This window comes from Delphinus delphis, chromosome 4 (assembly GCF_949987515.2).
Source record: "Delphinus delphis chromosome 4, mDelDel1.2, whole genome shotgun sequence".
Classification (NCBI taxonomy): Eukaryota; Metazoa; Chordata; class Mammalia; order Artiodactyla; family Delphinidae; genus Delphinus; species Delphinus delphis.
In genome coordinates, this window is record NC_082686.1 from 113,799,832 (window position 1) to 113,825,912 (window position 26,081).

A 26,081-nucleotide genomic window follows, 5' to 3' on the forward strand; every position below is an offset into this window, starting at 1 on the left:
TAGGCCCTGGCTTCATGTAGTTTAAGCCTAACTCTATTCCTCTACCCTTCACGAAGCACCTTTCATCTTTTTAACACACAAGAGCCAAACTCTTGGCTACAAGTGCCTGCTTCTGCTACCTTAAGCCCAATCCTGATCACCAGGTAGTTTTTCTTCTATATAAACCACAGAAACATTTAGTTTCTAAATTCATTAATGTCTACCCTCTTTTTAATATTTTATCTTTCATTACTTTATGTTTGAAGTGAAGAGGTAATAAACACTTAAATTAGTGTGCCAGCTTCAATAAAAGACCTGCAACAGAGTATTTTAAACATGCATTCCTTTTGCTCTTTCAGGAATTTATGTTACAAAGGATTCCCACGTGCACATTTCAGAGGGATATATAAGGATATTCAAAGAAGTACTATGTTTAATAGAATAACTACTCTTAAATACTCTTAAACTACTCTTAAATAACTACTCTTAAATACTCTTAAATAGTTATCTTAAATATACTTATATTCTTCTTTAACAATAAAGCAGCCCAAATGAAAACTGGTTAAATAAATCACGGCCCAGCCACATTAGGGAATAGTATATAACTATTTAAAATTATAAGGTTAATTCATGGGAAAAAATGCCTACAACAGAACGCTGAGTAAAAAAAAAAATTTACAGAAGTTTGTAGATTAATTTGAATATAGCTAGGAAAGAAAAACATAAAAGAATAATAAAAAATTACAGCAAAGTAGAAAATGCTTAGGGTCAACTTCAATAGAAGAATAGTGAGAAAAAGTTGAAAAAGTGACTTAAAACCAAATTATGCAAGTAGCAGTAGGCTCTGACTACTAATCTTTACCTTTCATAAAACATGAATCCAAAAGAATTTAAGCAGAGAGTAAAGTATGGAAACAGCAACAGGGAAGAGTAATGTGGATGAAGAATATAGAAGATACTGGGCAAAAAAGAAAAAACATACACTACTCACTAGTGTGTATCAAATACAGATGACTAGATTTTGTTCATATTAAATATTGAAGATTTTGTTCATATTAAGTAAAAGTTGGAAAAATAAAGTTCTGCATGAAAAATGAAAAGCAAAATACTGAAATGCAGTTTTTAAATTTAATTTCCTTCATCTTTCTGCTTGTGTTTCCATGTAAGGGTGGAAGGCAATAAACAGAAATCAAAAATAGTATTTCTGTAGCTTGTTAACAATTTTTCTATTACAGTATAATAAAGAAACTGTCAAGCTTAATGGCTACACGTCACTTAATATATTTTAAAATTATACTTATGTAATCTAAGGTTGTCCATTGTTCTGGGTAACTGGGAATTCAGTATTTCTTTTACTATTTAGCATCATCCCACCACTCCACCTCCTTCCCTTCCCATACAAATTCCAGGATTCTTGAACACATCAATCTGGTAACATACATAAAAAGCAGTAAACACTAAACTCCCTTAAGGAATTCAAAGGGAAATACAGGTTAAAAAATAGAAGGTATTCTAATGAAAACTTGCCTGCTTTTAGGTCTAAAAATAAATCTGTTTCATCAATTACCTAAATTTCAGACTTAAATTGAAAATGAAGTATCAAAAATGAGCAGATATCAAATTAAAAGATTTAACATATAATCATCAGTAATCAAAAAATGCAAATTTAAATAATGAATTACCATCTTTGCCTATGTTGTCAAATAATTCTTAAATATAAAGTATCCAACTGCTAGCTACACTTCTGGTGAAAGCTAAACTAGTACAACTTTTGGAGAGTAAAAATGGTATTATTACCACACAGTTAAGAAATATTCTATAATAAAATAATTTTACCTCTAGTACTTTAAAATGAAAAAATGATGTGGGGAAGTAAATACAAATGATAAGTTTTAAAATAGTGGAAAAAAATGTAAAGAAACACATAATCATGGTTTATCCTTGTAATGAATTAGTAAGAAGCCAATGAATATATGCTCTTCTAAACTATTTAATGGTATTTGTTGAGTCAATGAGGAGAGAGAAAAGAGTAAGAAGGTTATAAAAGATCTCTCTCTCTCTCTCTCTCTCTCTCACACACACACACACACACACACACACACACACACACACACAAATAACCATAAAACATTAACTGTGGTTATTCCTAATTCACTCTTAGGAATGTTTTTTATACCTTTTCTTCTTTCAAATATTCTTCAATACACATGTTACTTATATTAAGTCAAATTTTTAAAAAAACACATACTATTAAGGCAATAAAAATTCTTAGGCAGCTCCTGTTACATGCAAGTTACCTTACTCAGCACAATGTAATCTAAACTTTGTAATCTTAAACTCACTATTAAAAAAAATGCCTTTCCTGACACCTTTTACAAAACAAGCAAAGAAAAACTTTTAAGTTAATAAAATTCTTGATTACACAATCAACAAGAGTATATAAAATGTCAATATATACACGAATAGGTTCCATGCTATTGACTGTATTGCTTTACTAATACGATAAAAACACTTAAAAAAAAAAAAACACTTAAAATTTACCTGCATTGCACTTTTCCCCAGTTTCACCACTTCAAATAATGTGACAGGCTCCCCTTCACCATTCTGTTGAGGATGCCCATTAGCTCTTCCACGGCCTGTTCCTCTAACTCCAGCTTCAATTCTACTCTTCTCTCCTGGAGATTTTCGAGGTTTCTTATTTGTAGACTGAATAAAAAGATGAGGAAAAGTTAAGTTAAATGCAGGCATACTTTGCTTTATGCAAGAATGATCTCAAATTATGTTTGATCTTGTGAAAGGGAAGTTAGCACTGTTATAGATAAGAGACATAATCCCAAAGGAAGCTTTACAATGTTTTCATTGATAAAAACAAAGCGCAAACAGCAAAGTACAAGTTAATTTATACAAGGCATGAAAATAAAGTCAAAAGAAAAAGATTTAATATTTTGTACAATAATGCCAATGCTGAACATTTTAACCATGCCCCAACCATGCCCCCTTCTTGACATTTTCTTCTTCCTCTCTTCCTCAATATTCTGTTTCCTCAGAAACCTTGTTCAATAAAACATTACTTAGGGCTTCCCTGGTGGCACAGTGGTTGTGAGTCCACCTGCCAATGCAGGGGACATGGGTTCGTGTCCCGGTCCGGGAAGATCCCACATGCCGCAGAGCAGCTGGGCCCGTGAGCCATGGCCGCTGAGCCTGCGCGTCCGGAGCCTGTGCTCCGCAACGGGAGAGGCCACAACAGTGAGAGGCCCGTGTACCGCAAAAATAAAAAAAAAATAAAAATAAAACATTACTTGGAAAAAGCTACATATTCAACTTCTCCCTTGACTTAAGTGCTCAAATATTTCTTATCCAGTCATGCAACAAATATATATTGAACATATTTGGAACCATTCTAGATACTAGAAATACAGCAAACATTTCCGCCTTGACAGTTTACATTCTTCAATTGACAACCCATCCCACACCCCCAATTTTTTTTAAAAAGTCAACACTAGTTATCACCTTATCTGTGTCTCACCTTTAGAGTCAAGATAGAATTGCTTGCAGTCACTGTTATTATTCCCATAAATTTCATTCATATATAAACTCATCAGGGTTGCTGCTTCACCAAGCCCACCAGTAAAAGTAATGTTGCTAAACGCAACAGACATTTTTTGAAACTCTCTCAACAGGCAATGTTATCCCCCTTGTCTTTCAGATATCTCTTCCCTCCCTATACTCCTTACCTGTCAGTTACCTTAGGTCTCTCCAGAGCATCTTCTCAATCTTTATAGTCTCTCTTGAGTGATTTACTTCACTCTCATAATAGCCTGTTTCAGTTATCAATTTACTGTTCCTCATCTCCAAATGTATTCTAGTTTGCCCCACTCTGTAAACATTTCTCTTTTGTCATATGCTGCACAGGTAGGCTTATAACCAGAGGGCCCTGGAGGAACATTACAAAGCATAACATGGAGGGGCTTTTCTCCCTGCTCACAGGACCTGCTCCCTTCATTCTGTATTCCTGTATTCTTCACAGTACTCTTTCACTCCTCTTAATAGTTAACAGCCTGACAACCATTTGTGTGTGTGGATTAATATATAATGAATTTACTGCTTATTTTTAAATAAATTATTTTTAGAACAGTGTTAGATTTACAAAAAAATGTGAAGATAGTACAAGGAATTCCCACATATATCACGTCTAATTATACCTATTATTAACACCTTACTATTTGTATTGTACATTTGTTATAATTAATGAACCAAAATTGATACATTAACAAAAGTCCATACTTAATTCAGATTTTCTTAGTTTTTGTCTAATGACCTCTTCTGTTCTAGGAGCCCATCCAGGGCACCTAGACATACTCACATCATGTCTCCTTAAGCTCCTCTTGGCTCCAAGTTTTTATACTTTCCTGGGTTTTGGTGACCTTGACAATTTTGAAGAATTTTGTACAGGGATTTTGTACTGTACAGATATTTTATACAATGTTCCTCAACTGGGGTTTGTCTGATGTTTTTCTAATGACTAGACTGGGATTATGGGTTTGAAGAGGAAGATGTGAGAGACAAAGTATCATTTTCGTCACCTCATATCAAGTGTATATACTAACAATGTGATTTATCACTCAATGTTGACCTGTTAATCAGTTGGCTGAGGTGGTATTTGTCAGGTTTCTCCACTGTAAAGTTACTTTTCCTCTCCTTTCCAAACTGTACCCTTTGGAAGAAAGTCACTGTGTGCATCCCACATTTAAGGGGTGGGGAGTTATGCTCCACCTCCTTGATCCACCTCCTTGAAGGTGGAGCATTTACGCATACCATTTGAAATTTTTCAGTATGAGAGATTTGTCTATTCTCACTCATTCACCCAATCATTTGTACTAACGCAGACTCATCGACATTTATTTTATATTTTTGGATTATAATTCAATACTATTTTTTTTTAAGATGTTAGGGTAGGAGTTTAGTGATTTATTTATTTATTTTTGCTGTGTTGGGTCTTCGTTTCTGTGCGAGGGCTTTCTCTAGTTGTGGCAAGCGGGGGCCACTCTTCATCCCGTTGTGCCGGCCTCACTATCGCGGCCTCTCTTGTCGCGGAGCACAGGCTCCAGACACGCAGGCTCAGTAGTTGTGGCTCACGGGCCTAGTTGCTCGGCGGCATGTGGGATTCTCCCAGACCAGGGCTCGAACCCGTGTCCCCTACATTAGCAGGCAGATTCTCAACCACTGCGCCACCAGGGAAGCCCATTCAATACTATTTTATTTTGTTGTTCAACTTGCTTCAGCTTTGGCCATTAAGAGATCTTTCAGTTGGTTCCTGTGTCCATTTGACATATTCCCATCATTCTGTGTGTTTTGCTTTTTATTTTTTTAGCACTTGGTTACTTTCTGGCAGCACATCATTCTCCAGGCTCATACTGTATATTCTCTTTTCCAGTTTTAGAATCAGGGAGTTTAGAATCCAAGGAGCCCTGGTTCCTTTTATTAGAGAATTTTACTAGAGATGAAGATCTGGGCACTAGGTTTGGCTCCTTGATACTAAGTGTCCTTGCTTCTAGGCCCTTAAGCAGACAAAACAAAGAAATGTATGTTCCATATATATACACATAACTATAGATGTTTCTGTATGCAATGATCTGTTACCTATATTAAGCTAAACATAAGCTGGAACTGGTATCTCCAACTCTAATCCATTACCACATGGATGCTTCTTCCCCTTGCTCATCGACAAACTCCCACTCCAACAATGAGAAATCTGGCTCTCCTCAGTATTCACGTAGAGCAGTATTTTAAGCCCTACCCCATGGGAAACAACTTTATGAACTAGACTGCAGTTCTTATATACACTGTGTACAATTTCTCTGACTTTAGTCTTACAGACTCATTTCCAAAGTTACCTAAGTCAGCAACTCTCTCCCCACTCCCTTCACTGCAAAACAGATTACATTGTTACACTCTACATTCCATCCTGGTATTCCCCCTACCTTATAAATGATTTTTTTTAAACATCTGTATTAATAAAATTCACTCTTTTTCTGAAAAGTTTGGTGGGCTTTGACAAACGTATACTGTCATGTACGCACAACTATGGTATCACAGAGAAAAGTTTCACTACCTTAAAAAATACTTGTGCTTCACATCCATTCAACCCTCCCACTTCGCCTTGGCAAACACCAAATTTTTTTTAATCACCACTACAGTTTTGTCTTTTACAGAGAGTCATGTAATTGGAATCGCACAGCATATAGCGTTTTCATACTGGTATCTTTCATTTTAACAAAATGCATTTAAGGTGGATCCGTGTCTTTTAGTGGTTGAACAGCTCATTTCTTTTCATCTCTAAACAATATTTCATTGTATGGATGTACCATGTTTTGTCATTCATTTACCTAACGATGGACATCTTGGCCACCATTTTTGGCAATTAGGAATAAAGCTGCATAGGCATTCACATGCAGGGTTTTGTGTGGACAAAACTTCTAAATCAGTTGTGTAAACACCTAGGATAACTGGATCATATGGTAAAACTATGTTTAGCTTTGTACAAACCTGCCAAACTGTCTTCCAAAGTGGCAACACCATTTTGCATTCTGACCAGCAGTGAATGAGAGCTTCTGCTGCTTTGCATTCTTGCCAGGAAATTGGTACTGTCAAGCTTTTAGATTTCAGCTACTCTAACAGGCATATGGTGATATCTCCTTGTTGTATTAATTTGCAATTCCTGAGCGATAAATGATTAAAGACTTTTCAATAAATAATAATTCTTCACAGTAAATTTTTCTGTTTGAATTACTGGTGAGAATTTGTCTCCTGATTAAAATCTCCATACTTGCATTATCCAATATCATGGCCTCTAGCCTCACATAGCTAACTGAGCACTTGAAATATGGCTACTCAAAACTTAGATGAGCAATGTTTTGACTATCCACAAGGTTGTGAAGATTTAGTATGAAAAACAGCATATAAAATATCTCATTCTGGGCTTCCCTGGTGGCGCAGTGGTTGACAGTCCACCTGCTGATGCAGGGGACACGGGTTTGTGCCCCAGTCCGGGAACATCCCACATGCCGCGGAGTGGCTGGGCCCATGAGCCATGGCCGCTGAGCCTGCGCGTCCGGAGCCTGTGCTCCGCAACGGGAGAGGCCACAACAGTGAGAGGCCCGCGTACCGCAAAAAAAAAAAAAATCTCATTCGTATATTGATTACATGATGAAATTATAATATTTTAGGTATACTAGGTTAAATAAATTATATTATTAAAGTTAATTTCACCCACTTCTTATAATCTACTAGAAAATATTAAATTACAGATGTAGCTCAAGTCACATTTGTTAGACAATGCCATTCTATTCTAATACTATAACCACAGTAATCCTTATATTACAAATTTACTCCAACACTTATTTTCTTCTTTCTTTGATCTCTAATCTCCAATGACTCTCATAACCATCAAGTTAAAGTTCAAAGTCCTCAGCACAGCAAGTAATGCTATCAATTATTACCTGTTCGGTCATCTACCACACCAGCTCCCTATTTATAGGCTACTATCTTCCCATACTGACCAATTTAAAATTGCTTGAAAATATCATTATTTCATGCATTCATCCTGTTTAGCTGATAGATCCTGGCTCTTCCTAACAAGTCTTGTTTCTGTGCTCACTCTTTGGAAAAACAGGTGTCTTCCCTATGGCAGGTATGTGCATGAGCACTTGTGTGTGCATATGAAGAGGGGAAGGGGGAATGTTATTTTTCTTTATTGAGTAACACATTCCCATGGCTAAAAATTCAAAAGGTAATTAAAGTTACACAATGAAAACTTGCCCACTCTTACTCTCAAGCCTTAGGAAAGAAGATTGGTTCTTTCAACCAAAATTATTCATTCCTATGTGTCATTCCAGAGACATTTAAACATATTTAAAAAATACACATGACAAAAATTAAAGAAGACGTAGATAAAGAGAAACCCATCCCATGTTCATAGGTTGGAAGACTTAATATCATTAAGATATTAATACTACCTAAAGTGATCTTTCTACAGATTCATTGCAGTCTCTATCAAAATGCATACGACCATTTCTGCAGAAACAGAAAAATCCATTCTGTAATTCATAAGGAATCTCAAAGGACTCCAAGTAGCCAAAATAATCTTGAAAAAAGAACAACATTGAAGGACTCACACATTCTGATTCCAAATCTTACTACAAAGCTAGAGTAATCAAAACAGTGTGGTACTGGTATAAAGATACACAGACCAATGAAACAGAATAGAGAGCCCAGAAATAAACCCTCACATGTATGATTAAATAATTTTTGACAAGGGTACCAAGACCATTCAATGGGGAAAGAGTAAAAATGAAACCCACAGAATGAGAGAAAATATCTGTAAATCATATATCTGATAAGATATTAATATCCAGAATACAAAGAGAACTAAAACACAACAACAAAACAACCTGATTCAAAAATGGTCAAAGAGGACTTCCCTGGTGGCACAGTGGTTAAGAATCCGCCTGCCAACGCAGGGGACATGGGTTTGATCCCAGGCCCGGGAAGATCCTACATGCCATGGGGCAACTAAGCCTGTGTGCCACATCTACTGAGACCATGCACCACAACTACTGAATCTCATGCACCCTAGAGCTCACGCGCTGCAACTACTGAAGCCCGCGTGCCTAGAGCCCATACTCTGCAACAAGAGAAACCACCGCAATGAGAAGCCCACACACCACAACAGAGAGTAGCCCCCACTCACCGCAACTAGAGAAAGCCCGCACACAGCAACGAAGACCCAACGCAGCCAAAAATAAACTTTTTTTAAAAAATGGGCAAAGGACTTGAATAGACATTTCTACCAAGAAGATATGCAAATGGCCAATAAGCATGTGAAAAGATGCTAAACATCTAATAATTAGGAGAAATGCAAATCAAAACTACGAGATGCCATCTCACACCTATTAGGATGGCTACTATCAAAAAAAAGAGTAAAGTCTAGGCAAGGTTGTGAAGAAACTGGAACTCTTATGCACTGTTGATAGGAATGTAAATGGTACAGCTGTTGTATAAAACAGTATGGCAGTTCCTCAAAAATTAAAAATAGAATTAATCATATGACCACCAATAACACATCTAGGTATGTACCCAAAAGAATTGAAAGCAGGATCTCAAAGATATTTGTACACCCTTATTCACAGCAACACCGTTCACAATAGCTAAAACTTGGTAGTAACCCAAGTGTCCATCGGTGGATGAATGGATAAGCAAATGTGGAATATAGATACAATGGAATATCATTTAGCCTTAAAAAGGAAGGAAATTCTGGGATCTCAAGAACATTATGCTAGGTGAAATAAGGTAGTCACAAAAAAGACAAACACTGTATGATTCCACTTACATAAAGTACTTAGTCAAAATCATAAGGGACAGAAACTAGAATGGTGATTGCCAGGGGCTGTGGGGAGTGGAGAATGAGTAGTTACTGTTTAATGCGTGTACAGTTTCAGTTTTAAAAGATGAAGAAAGTTATGGAGATGGGTGGTGGTGAGGACTGAATATGAATATATTTAATGCCATTGAACTGTACACTTAAAAACGTAACTTGGTAAATCACACGTGTATTTCACCGAATTAAAAAAATTTTTTGAAAAAAAATGCACATATATTTCCATGTATATATTATATTTTATGTTATGTATGCACAGTTATGCACCATTCTATTTTCACTATCAACATATTTTATACTTAATCTATAGCGAAGACCTACAGAATGTCTTGACTTTTCCGAAAGCTGCAGTGTTCCATTACATAAATATACATTAACTTATTTAGCCATTAACCTATTGATAAACATTTATTTTGTTTTGGATCATTTACTATTACAAATAATGCTGCAACAAGTAAGCTTGTGCACATGTAGGAATGTTTGCATGTGTCATAGACACATACATCATTACACATATTTAGTACATATATAGCAAGAACTAAACTCCATGAATAAAGAGAAAATAAACCATAATTCTCAATCCTGGGAGCCTATTAGCACTGGTTATAAAGGGTGAATAAGAAGGTAAAAAAATCCACTTGATCTTATCTAGGGTCTAACTGTATTTTATCCCATTATCCAAGAATGATTTTTCCTATTACAGACCTATACAGTAATATACAGTAAAGATGCCAAAAGATAAACCAAAAAGCTGATGTTCAGAAAAACTGTGCCCAAGAAAAAGAGTAAGGAAGAGGAAAGGTCACAGCATAACAGAATATATGCAATCTTTAGCTTACACCCAAGGGACACAATTTTTCAGTCCTGATAATAATAATTCTCTCAGAAAACAGGTATACTTATTCCATTAAATAAAATAACACATTTGTATAGAGATTGGGGGCAGTGCTGTAAGGGGGATTTGAAAACTAAGAACTGTGACAGTTATTTCAAAGGGTAAAAATATATACATTACTCTTTAGTTACTTGTGACTTTCCAGGCTCCCTTCGCTACACTTTTTGTGCTACAAAGGTCAGGACACCTGTAGATGTAGTCTCCTTCCTGGACAAAGGAACCATGGTGCTCTCAAATGAAAGAAAAGGGTGATGTTCTGTATCAAACTTGCTTGTTGGACCAGTTTTGAGTTTGTGCCACCTTAAGAACTGAGTCATAGTGACCAGTGTGAAATACTAACTCATTTGTGGTTTTGATTTGCATTTCTGTAACAATTAGCAATGTTGAACATCTTTTCATGTGCCTGTTGGCCATCTGTATGTCTTCTTTGGAAAAATATCCATTCAAGTCTTCTGTCCATTTTTTTGATTGAGCTGTTTGTTTTTACAATATTGAGTTGTATGAGCTGTTTGTATATTTTGGGTATTAACCCCCTGTTGGTCACATCATTCGCAAATATTTTCTCCTGTTCCTAGGTTGTCTTTTCATTTTGTTGATGGTTTCCTTCCCCGTGCAAAAGCTTTTAAGTTTGATTAGGCCCCACTTGTTTATCTTTCCTTTTATTTCTTTTGCCTTGGGGGACTGATCTAAGAAAACATTGTTACAATTTATGTCTGAGAATGTTTTGCCTGTGTCCTCTTCTAGGAGATTTATGGTGTCATGTCTTATATTTAGGTCTTTAAAACAGTTTTTAGTTTATTCTTGCACACAGTGTAAGAGTATTCTAATTTCATTGATTTACATAGTTGTCCAGCTTTCCCAACACCACTTGTTGAAGAGGTGGTGTTTATCTTTTTTCCGTTGTATATTCTTGCCTCCTTTGTCATAGATTCCTTGACCATAAGCATGTGGATTTATTTTTGGGTTCTCTATTCTGTTCCATTGATCTATAATGCCAGTTTTTGTGCCAATACCACACTGTTTTGGTTACTGTAGCTTTGTAGTATAGTCTGAAGTCTGAAAGGGTTATGCCTCCAGCTTTGTTCTTTTTCCTCAGGACTGCTTTGGCGATTCTGGGCCTTTTGTGGTTCCATATAAATTTCAGGACTATTTGTTCTAGTTCTATGAAAATGTTATGCGCATTTTGATACGGATTACATTAAATCTGTAGATTGCTTTGGGTAGTATGGACATTTTAACAGTATTAATTCTTCCAATCTAAAAGCATGGATACCTTTCAATTTCTTTGAATCATCTTCAATTTCTTTCATCAATGTCTTATTGTTTTCAGCATATAGGTCTTTCAACTCCTTGGTTAAGTTTACTCCTAGGTATTTTTGGACACAATTTTAAATGGGAGTGTTTTTTCACTTTCTCTTTCTGACATTTCATTCTTAGTGTAAAGAAATGCAACACAATACCTCACACTGGTCAAAATGGCTATCATCAAAAAGTCTAGAAATAGTAAATGCTGGAGAGGATCTAGAGAAAAGAGAATGCTCCTACACTGTTGATGGGAATGTAAATCAGTACAGCCACCATGGAAAACAGTATGGAGGTTCCTTAAGAAAATTAAAAATACAGCTACCATATGATCCAGCAATCCCACTCCTGGGTATATATCCAGAAAAAATGAAAACTCCAATTCGAAAAGATACGTGCACCCCAATGTTCACAGCAGCACTATTTACAATAGCCAAGACATGCAAACAACACAAGTATCCATCAACAGTCAGACTGGCTTAAGAAGACGTAATATACATATACAATGGAATATTACTTAGCCATACAAAGAATGAAATACTGAAATTTGCAGCAACATGGATGGACCCAAAGAATATTAAATTTAGTGAAATAAGTCAAACAAGAAAAATATTATATGATATCACTTCTATGTGGAATCTAAAAAATAATACAAATGCATCAATATACAAAACAGAAACAGACTCACAGACATAGAAAACAAACATGGTTACCAAAGGGGAAAGGGAGGGGAGAAGGGATAAATTAGGAGTATGGAATTAACAGATACAAACTACTAAAACAGATAAACAACAAGGATTTACTGCACAGCACAAGGAACTATATTTAATATCTTATAATAACCTATAATGGAAAATAATCTGAAATATATAATCTGAATCTCTTTGCTGTACACCTGAAACTAACACAATAGTGTAGATCAACTATGCTCCAATTTAAATAAATTAATAGCAAAAAAAAAAAAAACCAGAAAAACTGAGCCTTTGTCTTAATTGGTAGGTTACTAATGCCTTAGTAACCTAGCCAGTAACCCAGTTCCTCTGGAGCTAGAGTTCTGTCCATTATCAGTTCGTCTCAGGGACAACTAGCTCTAGCCCAGATGTAGCTCAGCACAGATCTTTGCATGCTCACTCATCCTAGAGATATAGTCTCCCTGGTAGAACATGATCAGCTTACTCCATCTACCCCAACTACTACCTGCCTAGGAAATCTTTCCTCCACTAACAGAAGGCGGATCTCTTCCCTAATATGTGCCTCAACTTAGGAAGACAATAATACAGACTCCTATAAAGTGAGGCCTAAAGAAAGGAACTTGGGAAATGTAAAAGGGACTGATGTACAAGACATTGTGAAATAAAAATTCACGAGATTCGGAATCTCATTACATATAGGAGAGACGGGGAAGGGACTTGGGATGAGGAAATTAAATAGTGACTCACATTTTAATTCTAGATTCCTGGAAAAATTATGGTATCTTTTAGCAAAATTAGGGAAGTCAGAACTAAACTCTAGTTAAATGAAAAATTTTCAAAATAAAACAAGCTAATTGACAGAGAAGAGGAGATACAAGTCCAACTGATAAATATATTTCCAAAAGGGATCATAAAAGTATGTAGGTTTAAGCCACAAAAATTATTTTAAGAAGAGATTTCTATTTCTTAGAAAAATAAAAATAGAAAAAGTGGTATGGAAAATGACCAACAGACAATTCGGAACACAAATGACCAATATTTCAGAACATACTGATGAAATGTTACAGTACTTAAAAATTAGAAAATATTTAACAATCAGTGTACTCAATTCAACTTACTATAAAACAGGTAATGCCATATATTTTGCTGCGTAAAAGGCAACGCTACACATCAAAAACTTTCAAAACATATGGCATATCTTTTGAGTAATCAATTCTACTTCTAAGAATTTAGGATAAAAAGTATCTATGGCTCTAGAGCAAAATTTATTTTTGAGATATAAGTTTATGTCAGCATGGTTTAAATCAGTGAAGAATTTTTAACATAAGTGTTCAACAATGGAGACTATTTAAATAAATAATTTCACACAGAATACTATGTAGCCATTAAAATTATGTAAAATATATAAATGATATCATGAAAATCATGATTATAAACAAAAGTACCAAGTAATTTAGAATATCCAATTTTTATAAATTCACCCGTTAACCTCTCCTTCTGATACTCATTGTTAATATTTTGTTGTGTATGCTATCCTCCATCTTCTATGTGTATGAATACACAGACATAAAAGTAAAAATTGTACCTCTTTTTATTTACCCTTCTTACTCAGCCTACATAAATATGAAAGTTAAATAATGCTAAGAATATAAGTGCTGGTTCTCACTTAAATAGAATAAAGAGAACAAAACCCTTAATAAAACATTAAACGAGAGACTAAAGATGGGTTAGCTTACAGATGTGCTGATTTGCATGGCAACTAAATGCAACATGAAATCCTGGACTGGATTCTAAACCAAGGGAAAAAAATATTTTTTCTTTTGCTTAGGGCATTATTAGGACATCAGGCAAAATCTGAATGAAGTATATGTACATAAGGTCAGTATTATATCAATATTATTTTCCTGATTTTCAAACATGTACTGTTGTTGTGTAGAATATCTTTGATTTTATGAAAATGCATACTAAAGCATTAAGAGTAAAGTGGCTTCGTGTCTGCAACTTTCAAAAATAATAATTGGTATCAAATATAAATTTTTATATATAAATATATATTTACATTTATGTGTCTGTGTATACATAGACAGAAAAAAATATGATAAAGCAAATGTAGTAACATGCTAACATTTGGACAATCTGCATGAAGAATCTGCATAGGAATTCTTTGCAGAATTCTTGGAATTCTTCTGTGTATGAAATTATTTCAAAATAAAAAGAATTTTAAACACTTGAGGGTAAAAAGAGTGATGATTTAACAAAATTAAACACCATTCATTCATTCAATAAACGCTTACTGAAAGTTGAACACTACTATACAGCAGTAAACAAACCAGATAAAAATCCCTGCCTTCATGCAGCTTACCTTCTAGTAGGGGGAGACAGACAAAAAGCAAATAAGTAAAGGTATACTACGTTAGATGGCAATAAGTACTATAGAGAAAGGGGAAAACACACACACACACACACACACACACACACACACATGGAGGAAGGGGACAGTAAGTCCCTTTGGGTAGGAGGGAAGATACGCAATTCTAGATACCATCCACAGGGAGGCCCCAGTGAGAAGATGACACAGGGCCCTGAGACAAGGAGCACACCTCGTAAGTTTCAGCAAAGGCACATGATGGTGGCTGAATCCAGTGTTGTAGTAAAAAATGACTGATGCAATTTGCAAATCAATTAGACAGGATGTGTTGATAGTCTAGATATAGGCTGAGAAAGAAAGACTCAAACATGACTACAAGATTTATAGCTGAGCAGCCAGAAGCACGAAGCTGCCATTATGGAAAAGGGGTGAGCAGGGGATAGGAAGCTTGAAAGTTTGGGTATTTTTAACATCCTGGGCCCATTAAATATCTAAATGAAGATTCTCAATGGGCACTGAATATGAGTCTGGAGTCCAGGGGTAAAGTCCAAGCTGGAGACAAAATCTGGGTGACATAAGCTTACAGATGGTGTTTAAAGTCATGAGATTGGACATCACCAAGGGAGTACTGTGTAGACAGAGAAATAATGTCCATTATTTGCTAATACAATCACAGGGGTAGAATAAACATGATACTATATAGTGTTTGTTTAGAGATCAATAATCATTTGGATAGAGAGCCACAATAACAAATATGAATTAGGACATCTGCAAAATAAGAGTGGTTTAATAAGAAACAAACCTCTCTGAAGTAACAGTATACTGAAAAGAAATACCAAAGATGAGATGTCTCCTAAGAATTTAGAAATAGAGAAAATAATACTGTGCAAAACAGAGGTCCTTATATTATTTGTTTTCATTTGACTGAGTAAATTAATAAAACCAGAGATCCATGAAGTCCTCTTAACAAGTATGAACAATATTAAAATAGCTAAACAAAGAGTGTATCAGTCAAAACTTAGAATTGTTCAAAATGGAGCCAGTCAATAGAAAATGTCCAAGCAATCTTCAGAACAGGTACTGTGGAATAACTCAAATATGATCATTCTGACAATTATACCTCTCAATTTTAATTAACAGCTTGGCATTTTGGCATTCTTGAGGAAAGTTTGGGAGGTAGGTTATCAATTGAAATCCTAGCTTTGCTACTTATGCAATGTTGTGACCTTATGCAAAATACCACTTTCTATTTTTGTTTTCTACTTTGTAAACTGCATATAAGACCTATTTCCTAGTATTGGTGTGAAGATTAAATGACATAAAAAGCTTCAGCTCAGTACGAACCCCAGAGCAGAAACTCAGGAAGTTCTGTTGTTTCCAAGATCAAGAAATAGGTCTGAGTCAGTTGGAAGTATAGCTAGCCATGTGAACTAATGAGTGTGAAAATATAGACTGAAGTCTAATACAAGTCTCTAGAATGCTACTATCCTATGCAGGCTGACATTTTTTCAATTGTATAAACATGGGATGAACATGTACTATTTACCTGCTAGATTATGTAGTAGCAATTTCACTAAAAATAAAATCTAATTTCTAACCAGAAAAGAGCTAAGCGTTTGGATACACAGACTCCTTTGCATCAGGAAAGCAAAATATTACAAAGATACAGCTGTAGACAAGTCAAAATTAAATAGGTTATAAAAAAATAATACAATAGCCTGCTGAAGGGGTGATAAATTCTCTTTAAGGGAAAAAAAAAGGTTTTCTTCAAGAAGACAGCACTTAATCTGAATCTTCAAGTGAAGAATTTTAATTGGAGGGGAACAAATTCAAGTAAGCAATCATGTAGGCAGTTTATTTTACAACCTTCAAGCAACTTTAGTCTTATTTCCAATTTGGTACCTATAAACTATGAATCCTAGAGAAAGCAATGCAACTCACCTATAGTCTTAGAAAAATCACATACTAGCAAGGGGAACTAAAATAGTCTTCAGCTTCTAAGTACAAGACTTTTTCACTTTTCCCAAAATGTTTTTTAAGGAACACTGTACCACCAAATACTTCTAAAAATTAAGAAGGATTATAAAGAGTGACTATATGTCTTTTCCTCCACTATTTTTCTCCCTTTAAATAAAGGTGGAGGATAAAAGCAAGTGTAGAGAAAACTGTAGAAGTCATCCTTCTATCCGTTTTGTTGTTGTTGTTAGATTGTCCTGTAAAAGTAAAAGTTACGGAGTTTCACTGAAGCTAATTGAAGACTGTGGCAAACAGATAAATACTGATAGAACAGCAATAACATAAAAAAAAATTTTAAGTCACTACAAAGGACATACATATATAAGAACTGGTTAAATAACATAACCATCAATTGCAATAAGTAGATCATGATTCAAACTACAAACTGTATTTTTTAAAAGATAATATTTATGAAATGATTATAAACTTTAAATGTGTTAATCAGTGATGTTACTAAAATACTGTTATCTTGCATTATGATAATGATATTGGAGTGATGTTTAAAAAAGAGAGAAAGCAAGCCCTTATCTTTTAGGATATATTCTGAAATATTTAAAGATGGAATTATGTCTAGAATGACCTTCAAAATAACATGGGAAAGAAAGACTGGCCATGACTTGGTAACTGCTAGGTAAGAGTTATATGGAGGGTTTATTATACTATCATGCCTCCTAGAGAAGGAGGCTAAAATTTTTCATAATAAATTTTATAAAATAAAATTTTAAAACTATGAATAGCAAATCCCACCATAAAGGTGAGTGTAACATAGTACAAGCCTTAACCCAATGACACATTGATACTACTGTCTCTGACAGTTTATACCACCTTCAATTAAATGACGACTTGTGTATTCAGATTACATAAAGATATACCTCAAAGTAAGGATACCTAGAGCTTTTCTAAATTTCTCAATCATGTATAAATGAGAATATATTCTGACACTGGACCCAAATACTACCAAAATGCATACTTAGGAGCTCACAGGAAATCTGAGTTGCATCTAAAAATAAAAGGCAAAGAAATCATAACTAACTACACCTCATTCCATGTTGATCATCTTCTCAATGCCTTCACATGGACCACCATTTATTTACAAGAGAAGCATGGAAAGCAGAAAAGATAATTAATTTCCTTTTTCTAACCACTACTAAGCCAATTTATGAAGCAAAGTTTCCAAGAATTTCTGATGTGTCAGTGAGATTTGAAAAAGTGTTAACAATACTAGAATTAACAACTCATATCAAGCCCCTTTACTTGGTAACCGTTAAAGGAACAAAGACGACAAGTATATACATACTGGAGGCCGGCCAGGTCGACCCCTTTTTCTTTTTCCTTTGACCTCTGTTTCTTCAAGTTCACTGCCAGCATCAGAATGGGCAGTAGTTTCATTAGTTGAATCCCTAGAAAATATGATATATTATTTTAGTGAACAAATTAATAATATATACATATTTATAATGCAGCTCTGTTCCACTGGTTTCCTTACCTCCTGCTATATGTACACATATGGCTGATTAGAAGTGGTTTATACTTCCACTTTCAGAAAAAATCTTTAGCAAATTGAAAATGTTACCCTCCCTGCTAATATCACATAACACTGAATAAAATGATTCCCCAAATAGAGAAATACAGACAAGGAAATGACTGTGGAAATGGCAGCTGCTATACAACATATAAATGCAAAATAACAATTGCAAAAGACTAATTCTTCAATATAAAAAAGACAAAAGCTTGGAAGAAATTTTATTTATTTTATAAAATAATAAAAGTGTGCTGGTCAATGTTTAACAACTGGCTCTTCAAAAAATATATGCATAAATTATTAGAAATGTTAACAATATAAAGGATGCATAGCATGCAACTTACAAAGAATAATAAAATGCACAATATTCTTTATTGTAAATTCTATCCAGCTAATTGATTCATATAAAATGATTTTGATAATTTTGCCAAACTCTTGTATCCCTAGCTACCCTATGGTTGCAACTGATGAACAAATAGGGTTTTGACATGAAAGACAGTTGATATCTTTGTTCACTTTAATGAATAGAATGCAAATGAAATGACAAAGACATTTGTGGGAACTTCACTAATTGGTCAATGTTGGGAGCAACATTTTTACTGAACGGAATACATAATAGTTCTCAAACACTAGAAGGATACGTCCTCAATTTTTTGTGGTATCATAATGTAATGACTATAGACTTGATACACCTTTAAGTTTAATCTGTTATTAACAATTTCTCCATCACTTTATTGAGTCTACAAACAACAAAACAATAAACTGAGCCCTGATGTGTAGCGTTTGCTGGTTTTCATAATGTGAATGCTCCCCCCGCAGCCAAATTCAAACTACCAAAGTGACATCACCAAATACAGAGTTGAGAAGTAATTAACAGTAGCAGTACACTACTAAAAAGTATTTCCACCATACATACAATAATAGGTGTAAATAAAAACCTCAAGAACACAGAAAATAGTAGGATGTAAAATAATTAGGAAATGATGAGTTTTGAGTATTTATTACTTTTGTTTTTAACATGATTTAATTAATTTTAAGTTTGCATAATTTAACTTTTTATAATGGCTATGTTATACTGAACGAGGTCACAAAATTCCTGGAAATTTAATATTCAGCTCTCCAGGCCAGTACAGGCTGGCCCCAGCATGGCACTAAAAAGGTATAGATAGTATTAACAAAAACATCCTCACTGAGTTCTACATTACTAACTGTATAAAGGATCTGCATAAAACTGCAAATAGCAGGAAGGGTACAAAGCAAATAGAAGTAAGGGTAAGCTCAACTCACAACTTACTGAAACTGCACCACTGAAGGCTCTTAGTTCCATTCCCTCCTTGTGTTGATTCCTCAAAGCTCATTTCATTACTGTTTGCTCTTCTCCCTTTAAACTACCCTCTCTTGGAGAGCTCATCCACTCGATGTGTAACTTTTATGCAAATGACTTCAGTATATTATCACAGACCTAACTATCTGTAATTCAAGATTTTCAACTGCACATGTAACATGCTTCTTTGCATGCCACCTCAAATTCACCAAATAACACATATAAAATTAAGTCCAATTCTGACTATTTCTAGCTCTCTGTTCATGGTAATACCACTGGTTAACTGATTTAGTAAGTTAATGCCCAAGTGTGCTTTGTTATATAAATTTGTTATTGTCTTACTCAAATTCCTATAATCACATCAGTCTTCCTTTTGTGCCATCAGTTAAAGTCCTCCTGAGTTGTCCTCTGTATACTAACTCAGTCTCTCATTCTTTTCATGATTATTACCATAATCACAACTTCCTGAATTAATCACAACTTACCTCCCTGCTTCTACTATTCCCCTTGTCCAAGACACTCTACACACTACTGTCACTAATATTCTCATATCATGTTCCTTCTCTGCTTGCAAATCTTCAAAGGTAATCTGGTATTTAAAACTATAAGTAATATTGATCTAGTCCAAGGGTCAGCAAACATTTTCTTAAAGGGCTATATAATAAATATTTTAGGCTTAGGGGTCTTAATGGCTCTGTATCTACTACTCAACTCTGGGACCATAGCATGAATGCAGCCATAGATAAAACGTAAATGAATGGATGTTGCTGTGGTCCAATAATATTTATAAAAACAGGCTTCTGAGGGCTTCCCTGGTGGCGCAGTGGTTGAGAGTCTGCCTGCCGATGCAGGGGACATGGGTTCGTGCCCCTGTCCGGGAAGAGCCCACAGCTGGGCCCGTGAGCCATGGCCACTGAGCCTCCGCGTCTGGAGCCTGTGCTCCTCAACGGGAGAGGCCACAACAGTGAGAGGCCCGCGTACCGCCAAAAAAAAAAACAGGCTTCTGAGCCACTATCAGTAAGTTTTTCAATCACTGATCTAGTTGATCTTATTCATTTCTACTAAAGAACAATAAATCATTCTGCTTTTTCTCCTCACTACAGTCCAAATAGACTGTTTAGCATATACTGTGTGCTGGTTTATATACATTATCTAGAATAAATATGCACAAAACCTTGTAAGAAAACATACTGCTGTCCCAATTTTACAGATGAGGAAACAAAAGATCTGGAAACTTGATCATCTTGTCCATATTTACACAACTAGCAAGTGGCAGGGTCCACTTAGATCTCAAGGTAAACGTGAATTCTCTATCTCCACAGCAGGATACTAGAATGCAAATAATATGTTTTGTATTTCTCTTACGTGGACAGAATACACTAGTGCTTTTGATGCTTACTGAAATCTCCAGGCAACTACGAAAGCAGGTTGGTTCCATCATATAATATGTGACCCATCAGTGAAATTAATTTAACCTTGAGCAATATAGTTTACTAACAAAAGAAAAAAGTACAATTGTCTTCTAATTCCGCAAACTTCAGCCAGCTAAGAAGGTGACAGCTATTACCAACAGATAACTAACATACTCCAATTAGTATATATATGTACATTTATTTGTTTATTAGAATCTGATACATAAATTTTTGTTTTTTAATTTCAAGCAAGAGAAGATATAAGAATACAAGGAAGAGTTTCACTTCACCATACCCTAACTCTGAACCTCAATCTGCAGAACAAGATTATTTACAGTTTCATCAATACTCTGTCATAAATATTTATGTTCTGGTACATATATACATAAATACAAAACAATATATTTTAATTTTTAAAATTTAAATTAATAGGAATTTTCCATACAAATACATAGGATTCCTGAATGGTACTCCATAATACATTCCCTATCTATGAGCACTTAGATTGTCTCTACTTTTAAGCTATCACAAACAGAGCTGTAACAACTGTCCTTGCACATTAATTCTAATTAATTCTTATTACACATCAACAAATCTCTCTCTAGATTAGACAGAGAATGCTGGAGTATGCAAATTCAAACGTCAACCAACTGCTCTACAAAAAGCACATTTATAAGACTATCGGACATAAAAGAAGAGAATGGAAGAATCAGATCGAACCTTATAAATGATTTTTTTTGCTCCCTAAAACTCTCTAAATTCTGTCTTCCTCTCTCCATTTCCTCTGTAATCATTTTAGTTCAAGTTGTTATCATCCCTGGCCTGGACACTGCAACACCTTTCACCTAATAGGACTCCTTGCTTCTTCTGTTGCCACTTCCAATCTAATCGCTATACTGTACTAACAGTGATTTTCATAGTGTATATCTTATTATATATATATATCCCATGCTTAAAACCCTACAGTGGTTTCCTACTGCTTCTAGGGGATAAAAACCTCAAAATTCTTAATATAAGACCTACCAGGTCCCTGTATGATACAGCCCTACCCTACTTGCAATCCTTATTTCACACCACTCTCCATCCTCAATCCTGAAAAAAGAAAAATAACAAACAGCTTTATTTCAGTCCCTCAAACATACCATGATTCCTCCTACCTCAGGGTCTTTGCACATGCCATTCCTTAAGTCTGGAATTAACACCCTGATCCCTTCTTCTTCCCCCAAATTCCCTCCACTTCAGGTTTAAGAATCATGTCTCTTCCTTAGAAAAGTAGACTAAATCAAGGCATGTGTTAAAGTTCTAATAAAATCCTCTATCTTACCTTCATAGCACCAAGGGCAGTTTAAATCCATACATTTGTGATTATTTGATTAATATCTATCTATATAAGCTTCATGGCAACAAGGACTGAGTCTTTTCCACTTGCTCTTTCTCCCCAGAGCTTAACACAGTTCCTTGTACTACAACATTTGGTGGAATATATAATATGTGGTAATTGACAATATCTGATGATGCTTAATATTGGGCTGGCCAAAAAGTTCATTCGGGTTTTTCCAACAATGTAACGGAAAAATGTGAACGAACTTTTTGGCCAACCCAACAGTAAACACGCTAAGGTAACAAATTCATTTGTCATTATAATGACTAAGCAAGCCAAGAAATAATAAGGTCATTCACTAGAGTGACCTTTCTAGTATCTCAATTAGAAAAATCACTACTGAACACAACATTAACAATCATGGGATCAAAAGATTTGTCTGTTTTTGAAGAGACTTTAGAAATTAATTGCCAATATGTTATCTTCACTTTACAAATGACAGAAACTGAAGTTTACCAATACTAACAGACATATCATGTTTCCTTTCCTCTACAATGTAGACATGGTATAGTTAGATGGATCGATGAAGATAATATCCTCAGAAAATTGTTTTATGTACTCAATAAATGCTTCTTAGATCTCAACTTCACCAAGAGTACATCTCCAGCTGACAGATTAAAAGCAAATTTCATTTACCCATCTCGCAGATCACTACTGTCCATTATCGTATTAAAAGTTTACATTTTTATGAAAAATACAGTTATCCACAAAACATGTTAAATACTATCATGCCCATGCAATCGCTTGTTAAATATAATCTATTTAAATACAACCTATGTTTTATATTTAATCAAAGAGATATTTTACAAAGGGTGTGCCTAATACCCAGCAGTGTGCTAGGAGCTGGCCATACAAAAATAAAGCACAGGGCTTCCCTGGTGGCACAGTGGTTGACAGTCCGCCTGCCGATGCAGGGGACAGGGGTTCGTGCCCCAGTCCGGGAAGGTCCCACATGCCGCGCAGCAGCTGGGCCCGTGAGCCATGGCTGCTGAGCCTGCATGTCCGGAGCCTGTGCTCCGCAACGGGAGAGGCCACAACAGTGAGAGGCCCACGTACCACAAAAAAAAAATAAAGAAAAAAAATAATAAAGCACAAAGGTACAAAGTTCAGACAAAAACAATAAGAAAGCGTTATAAAACATTATGTTAAGTATGATACTATTAAAAAAAGGGTAGAGTATGACAGGAGCACAGGAGGGAACCTACCCAACTTTGAGGAGTCAGAGGAGCTTTGCTGGAGGCATACTTTAGCCAAGACCCACAGGACTACCAAGATGGCCAGGTAAGGAAAGATACACATAGGCATTGCAGGCAGAATTAAGAAAAACAAAAATACAAAGAACAAATACTATATGGAGACCTCCACACTTGGTATTATGTTCAAGTTAAGGCTAATAAAGAGGCTTGAAGTTAAGTAAATAGAAAGGGCTTGTATCTCCTATATTTGGACAAACAAAGGAGGGTAGGTATTGATGGGTTTTTAGCACGTAAAGTAATTTGGATAGCTTTTTGTCTTAGAGCTCCAGAGGAAAAACAGTAGGCCAGGAGACCACTGGAAGGTGACTACAGTCTCTTGGAGAAGACACATATAAATGATCTGGGACTATAAAAACATATAAATAATTACATATACTGTTGGTCACTTTCATTATATCTAAAGCACTGTTATCATAAAGGATCACAGTATGCAGATTCCTAATTTGTAGCTTAATGACACGTATAAAAAGAAAAGTATCTGCCATTACCCTGATCACATCTCCCAAAGAATTCATAATAAGATCAAATTCTAGATCTGTCCTACAACCCTAAAAAAATCTAATAATGAGATGCCACCAGAAATGCCAAGGACTCACCAGTCACAATCTCAATCTCAGGGAAAAGAAGTTCTGGCATGGGGGTGAGAGGGTTAGACACACAGTGTGATACAAGATAGAGGTCTACAAACTTTCTCTGTAAATCGTCAAACAAAATATTTATGCTCTGCAGATTAATTCATTCTCTATTACAACTTATAGTCATAAACAGTCTGCAAAGGAATCAGTGTGACTCTATTCCAATAACACTTTATTTACAAAAACAGTCAGCATGCCAGATTGGCCCATGTTCATAGTTTGCTGACTCCTAATATAAGACAGTGTAACATGTTTTTTGTTCAGTAACACAGAACATGCTGACATTATGATGCAAGGGCTATAGATGGATATAGTAATTACATCCTCTGATAGTTCTTTTACTTCAAACATATTACCCAACTATCAGAGAACATATTTGATGTCTTATTAATGAGAGCATTTTGATACAGGAAAGTGTTACATGCATTTTAAAAAAATAAAAAGAAAGCTATAATACTTACTGTAACACTGGTAACTCTGAAGTAATCATTGCTGTAAAGCTCTTTCCACAATGGAGCAAAGAATCAAGTGCTGTACAACTCAAAACTTTCAAAATAACCTCAAAGGTAATCCTTTTAACTAAAATAAAAAGAAAGAAAGAAAGGAAGAAAGAAATTATTTTTTCCAGCTTTACTGAGGTACAGTTGACAAATGAAACTGTTACTTACAGCGGGATGATTTGATATATGGATACATTATGAAGGGCTTCCCCCATTGAGTTAATTAACAAATCCACCACCTCACATATTTACTTTTCCTTTTTTTTTGGTCCCAACATTCAGTAAGTTCTACTCTCTTAGCAAATTTCAATTACACAAAACAGTGTTATCAACTATAGTCACTATATTATACATTAGATCCTCAGACAATATTCATTTATAACAAAGTTTGTACCCTTTAACCAGCCTCTCCCTATTTCCCCTACCACTTGGCCCCGGCAACCACTTTTCTACAAATTCCCCACCCCCGCTTCAAGATTCCACATATAAGTGATTCCACACACATAGACACAACAAGTTTTCTTTACTCATACATCCATGGACACATAAGGTTGTTTCCATATTTTGGTTATGGTGAATAATGGTGCTATGAGCATGGGAGTACATCTATCTCTTTGGGATAATGATTTCATTTCTTTTGGATATATACCCAGAAGTGGGATTGCTATGTAATATGGTAGTTTTTAATTATCTGAGGAACCTCCATACTGTTTTCCAGAGGCTTTACCAGTTTACATTTGCACGAACAGTGAAGGGGTTCCATTCTGCCCACATCCTCAACCAGAATATATCTCTTAACTTTTTGATAAAAGCCATCCTAACAAAGGTGTGAAGTGATACATCATGGCTCTGATTTTCATTTCCCTGAAGACTAGTGATGTTGAATACCTTTTCATGTAGCTTTTGGTCATTTATATACCTTCTTCAGAAAAATGTCTATTCAGGTCTTTTGAAAATTACTTTAGAATAAAATGAATATGCCAGAATACACAGACTACAATCAACCAGTACTACCAACAAGCACACTCCTTAGTATTTACCCAAATGAACTGAAAATTTATGTCTACATAAAAGCCTGCACAAAGATGTTTACAGCGGTTTTATTCAAAATTGCCAAAACAGGAAAGAAAGGTGTCCTTTAAGAGGTGAATGGATAAATAAACTGTGGTACATGCAGACAATGGAATACTATTTAACACTTAAAAGCAATGAGCTATCAAGCCAGGAAAAGACACAAAGAAAGCTCAAATGCATATTACTAACTGAAAGAAGCCAATCTGAAACCACTACATACTATATGATTTGAACAATATGGCATTCTGGAAAAGGCAAAACTATGGAGACAGTAAAAATATCAGTGACT

At 35.2% G+C, this 26,081-nt stretch overlaps 1 protein-coding gene across 1 annotated transcript in view; it reads right to left on the bottom strand.

Annotated features, from left to right (window-relative positions):
• Positions 1-26,081, bottom strand: part of STAG1 (STAG1 cohesin complex component) — a 425,011-nt gene that overhangs the window by 273,231 nt on the left and 125,699 nt on the right. The window contains exons 2-4 of the mRNA XM_060011307.1: positions 24,680-24,797; positions 17,986-18,088; positions 2,521-2,685 (exon numbers count right to left, since the gene is read on the bottom strand). Of these exons, the coding sequence (XP_059867290.1) occupies positions 2,521-2,685; positions 17,986-18,088; positions 24,680-24,708 (297 nt within the window). The 5' untranslated portion in view covers positions 24,709-24,797. The remainder of the gene's footprint in view (positions 1-2,520; positions 2,686-17,985; positions 18,089-24,679; positions 24,798-26,081) is intronic.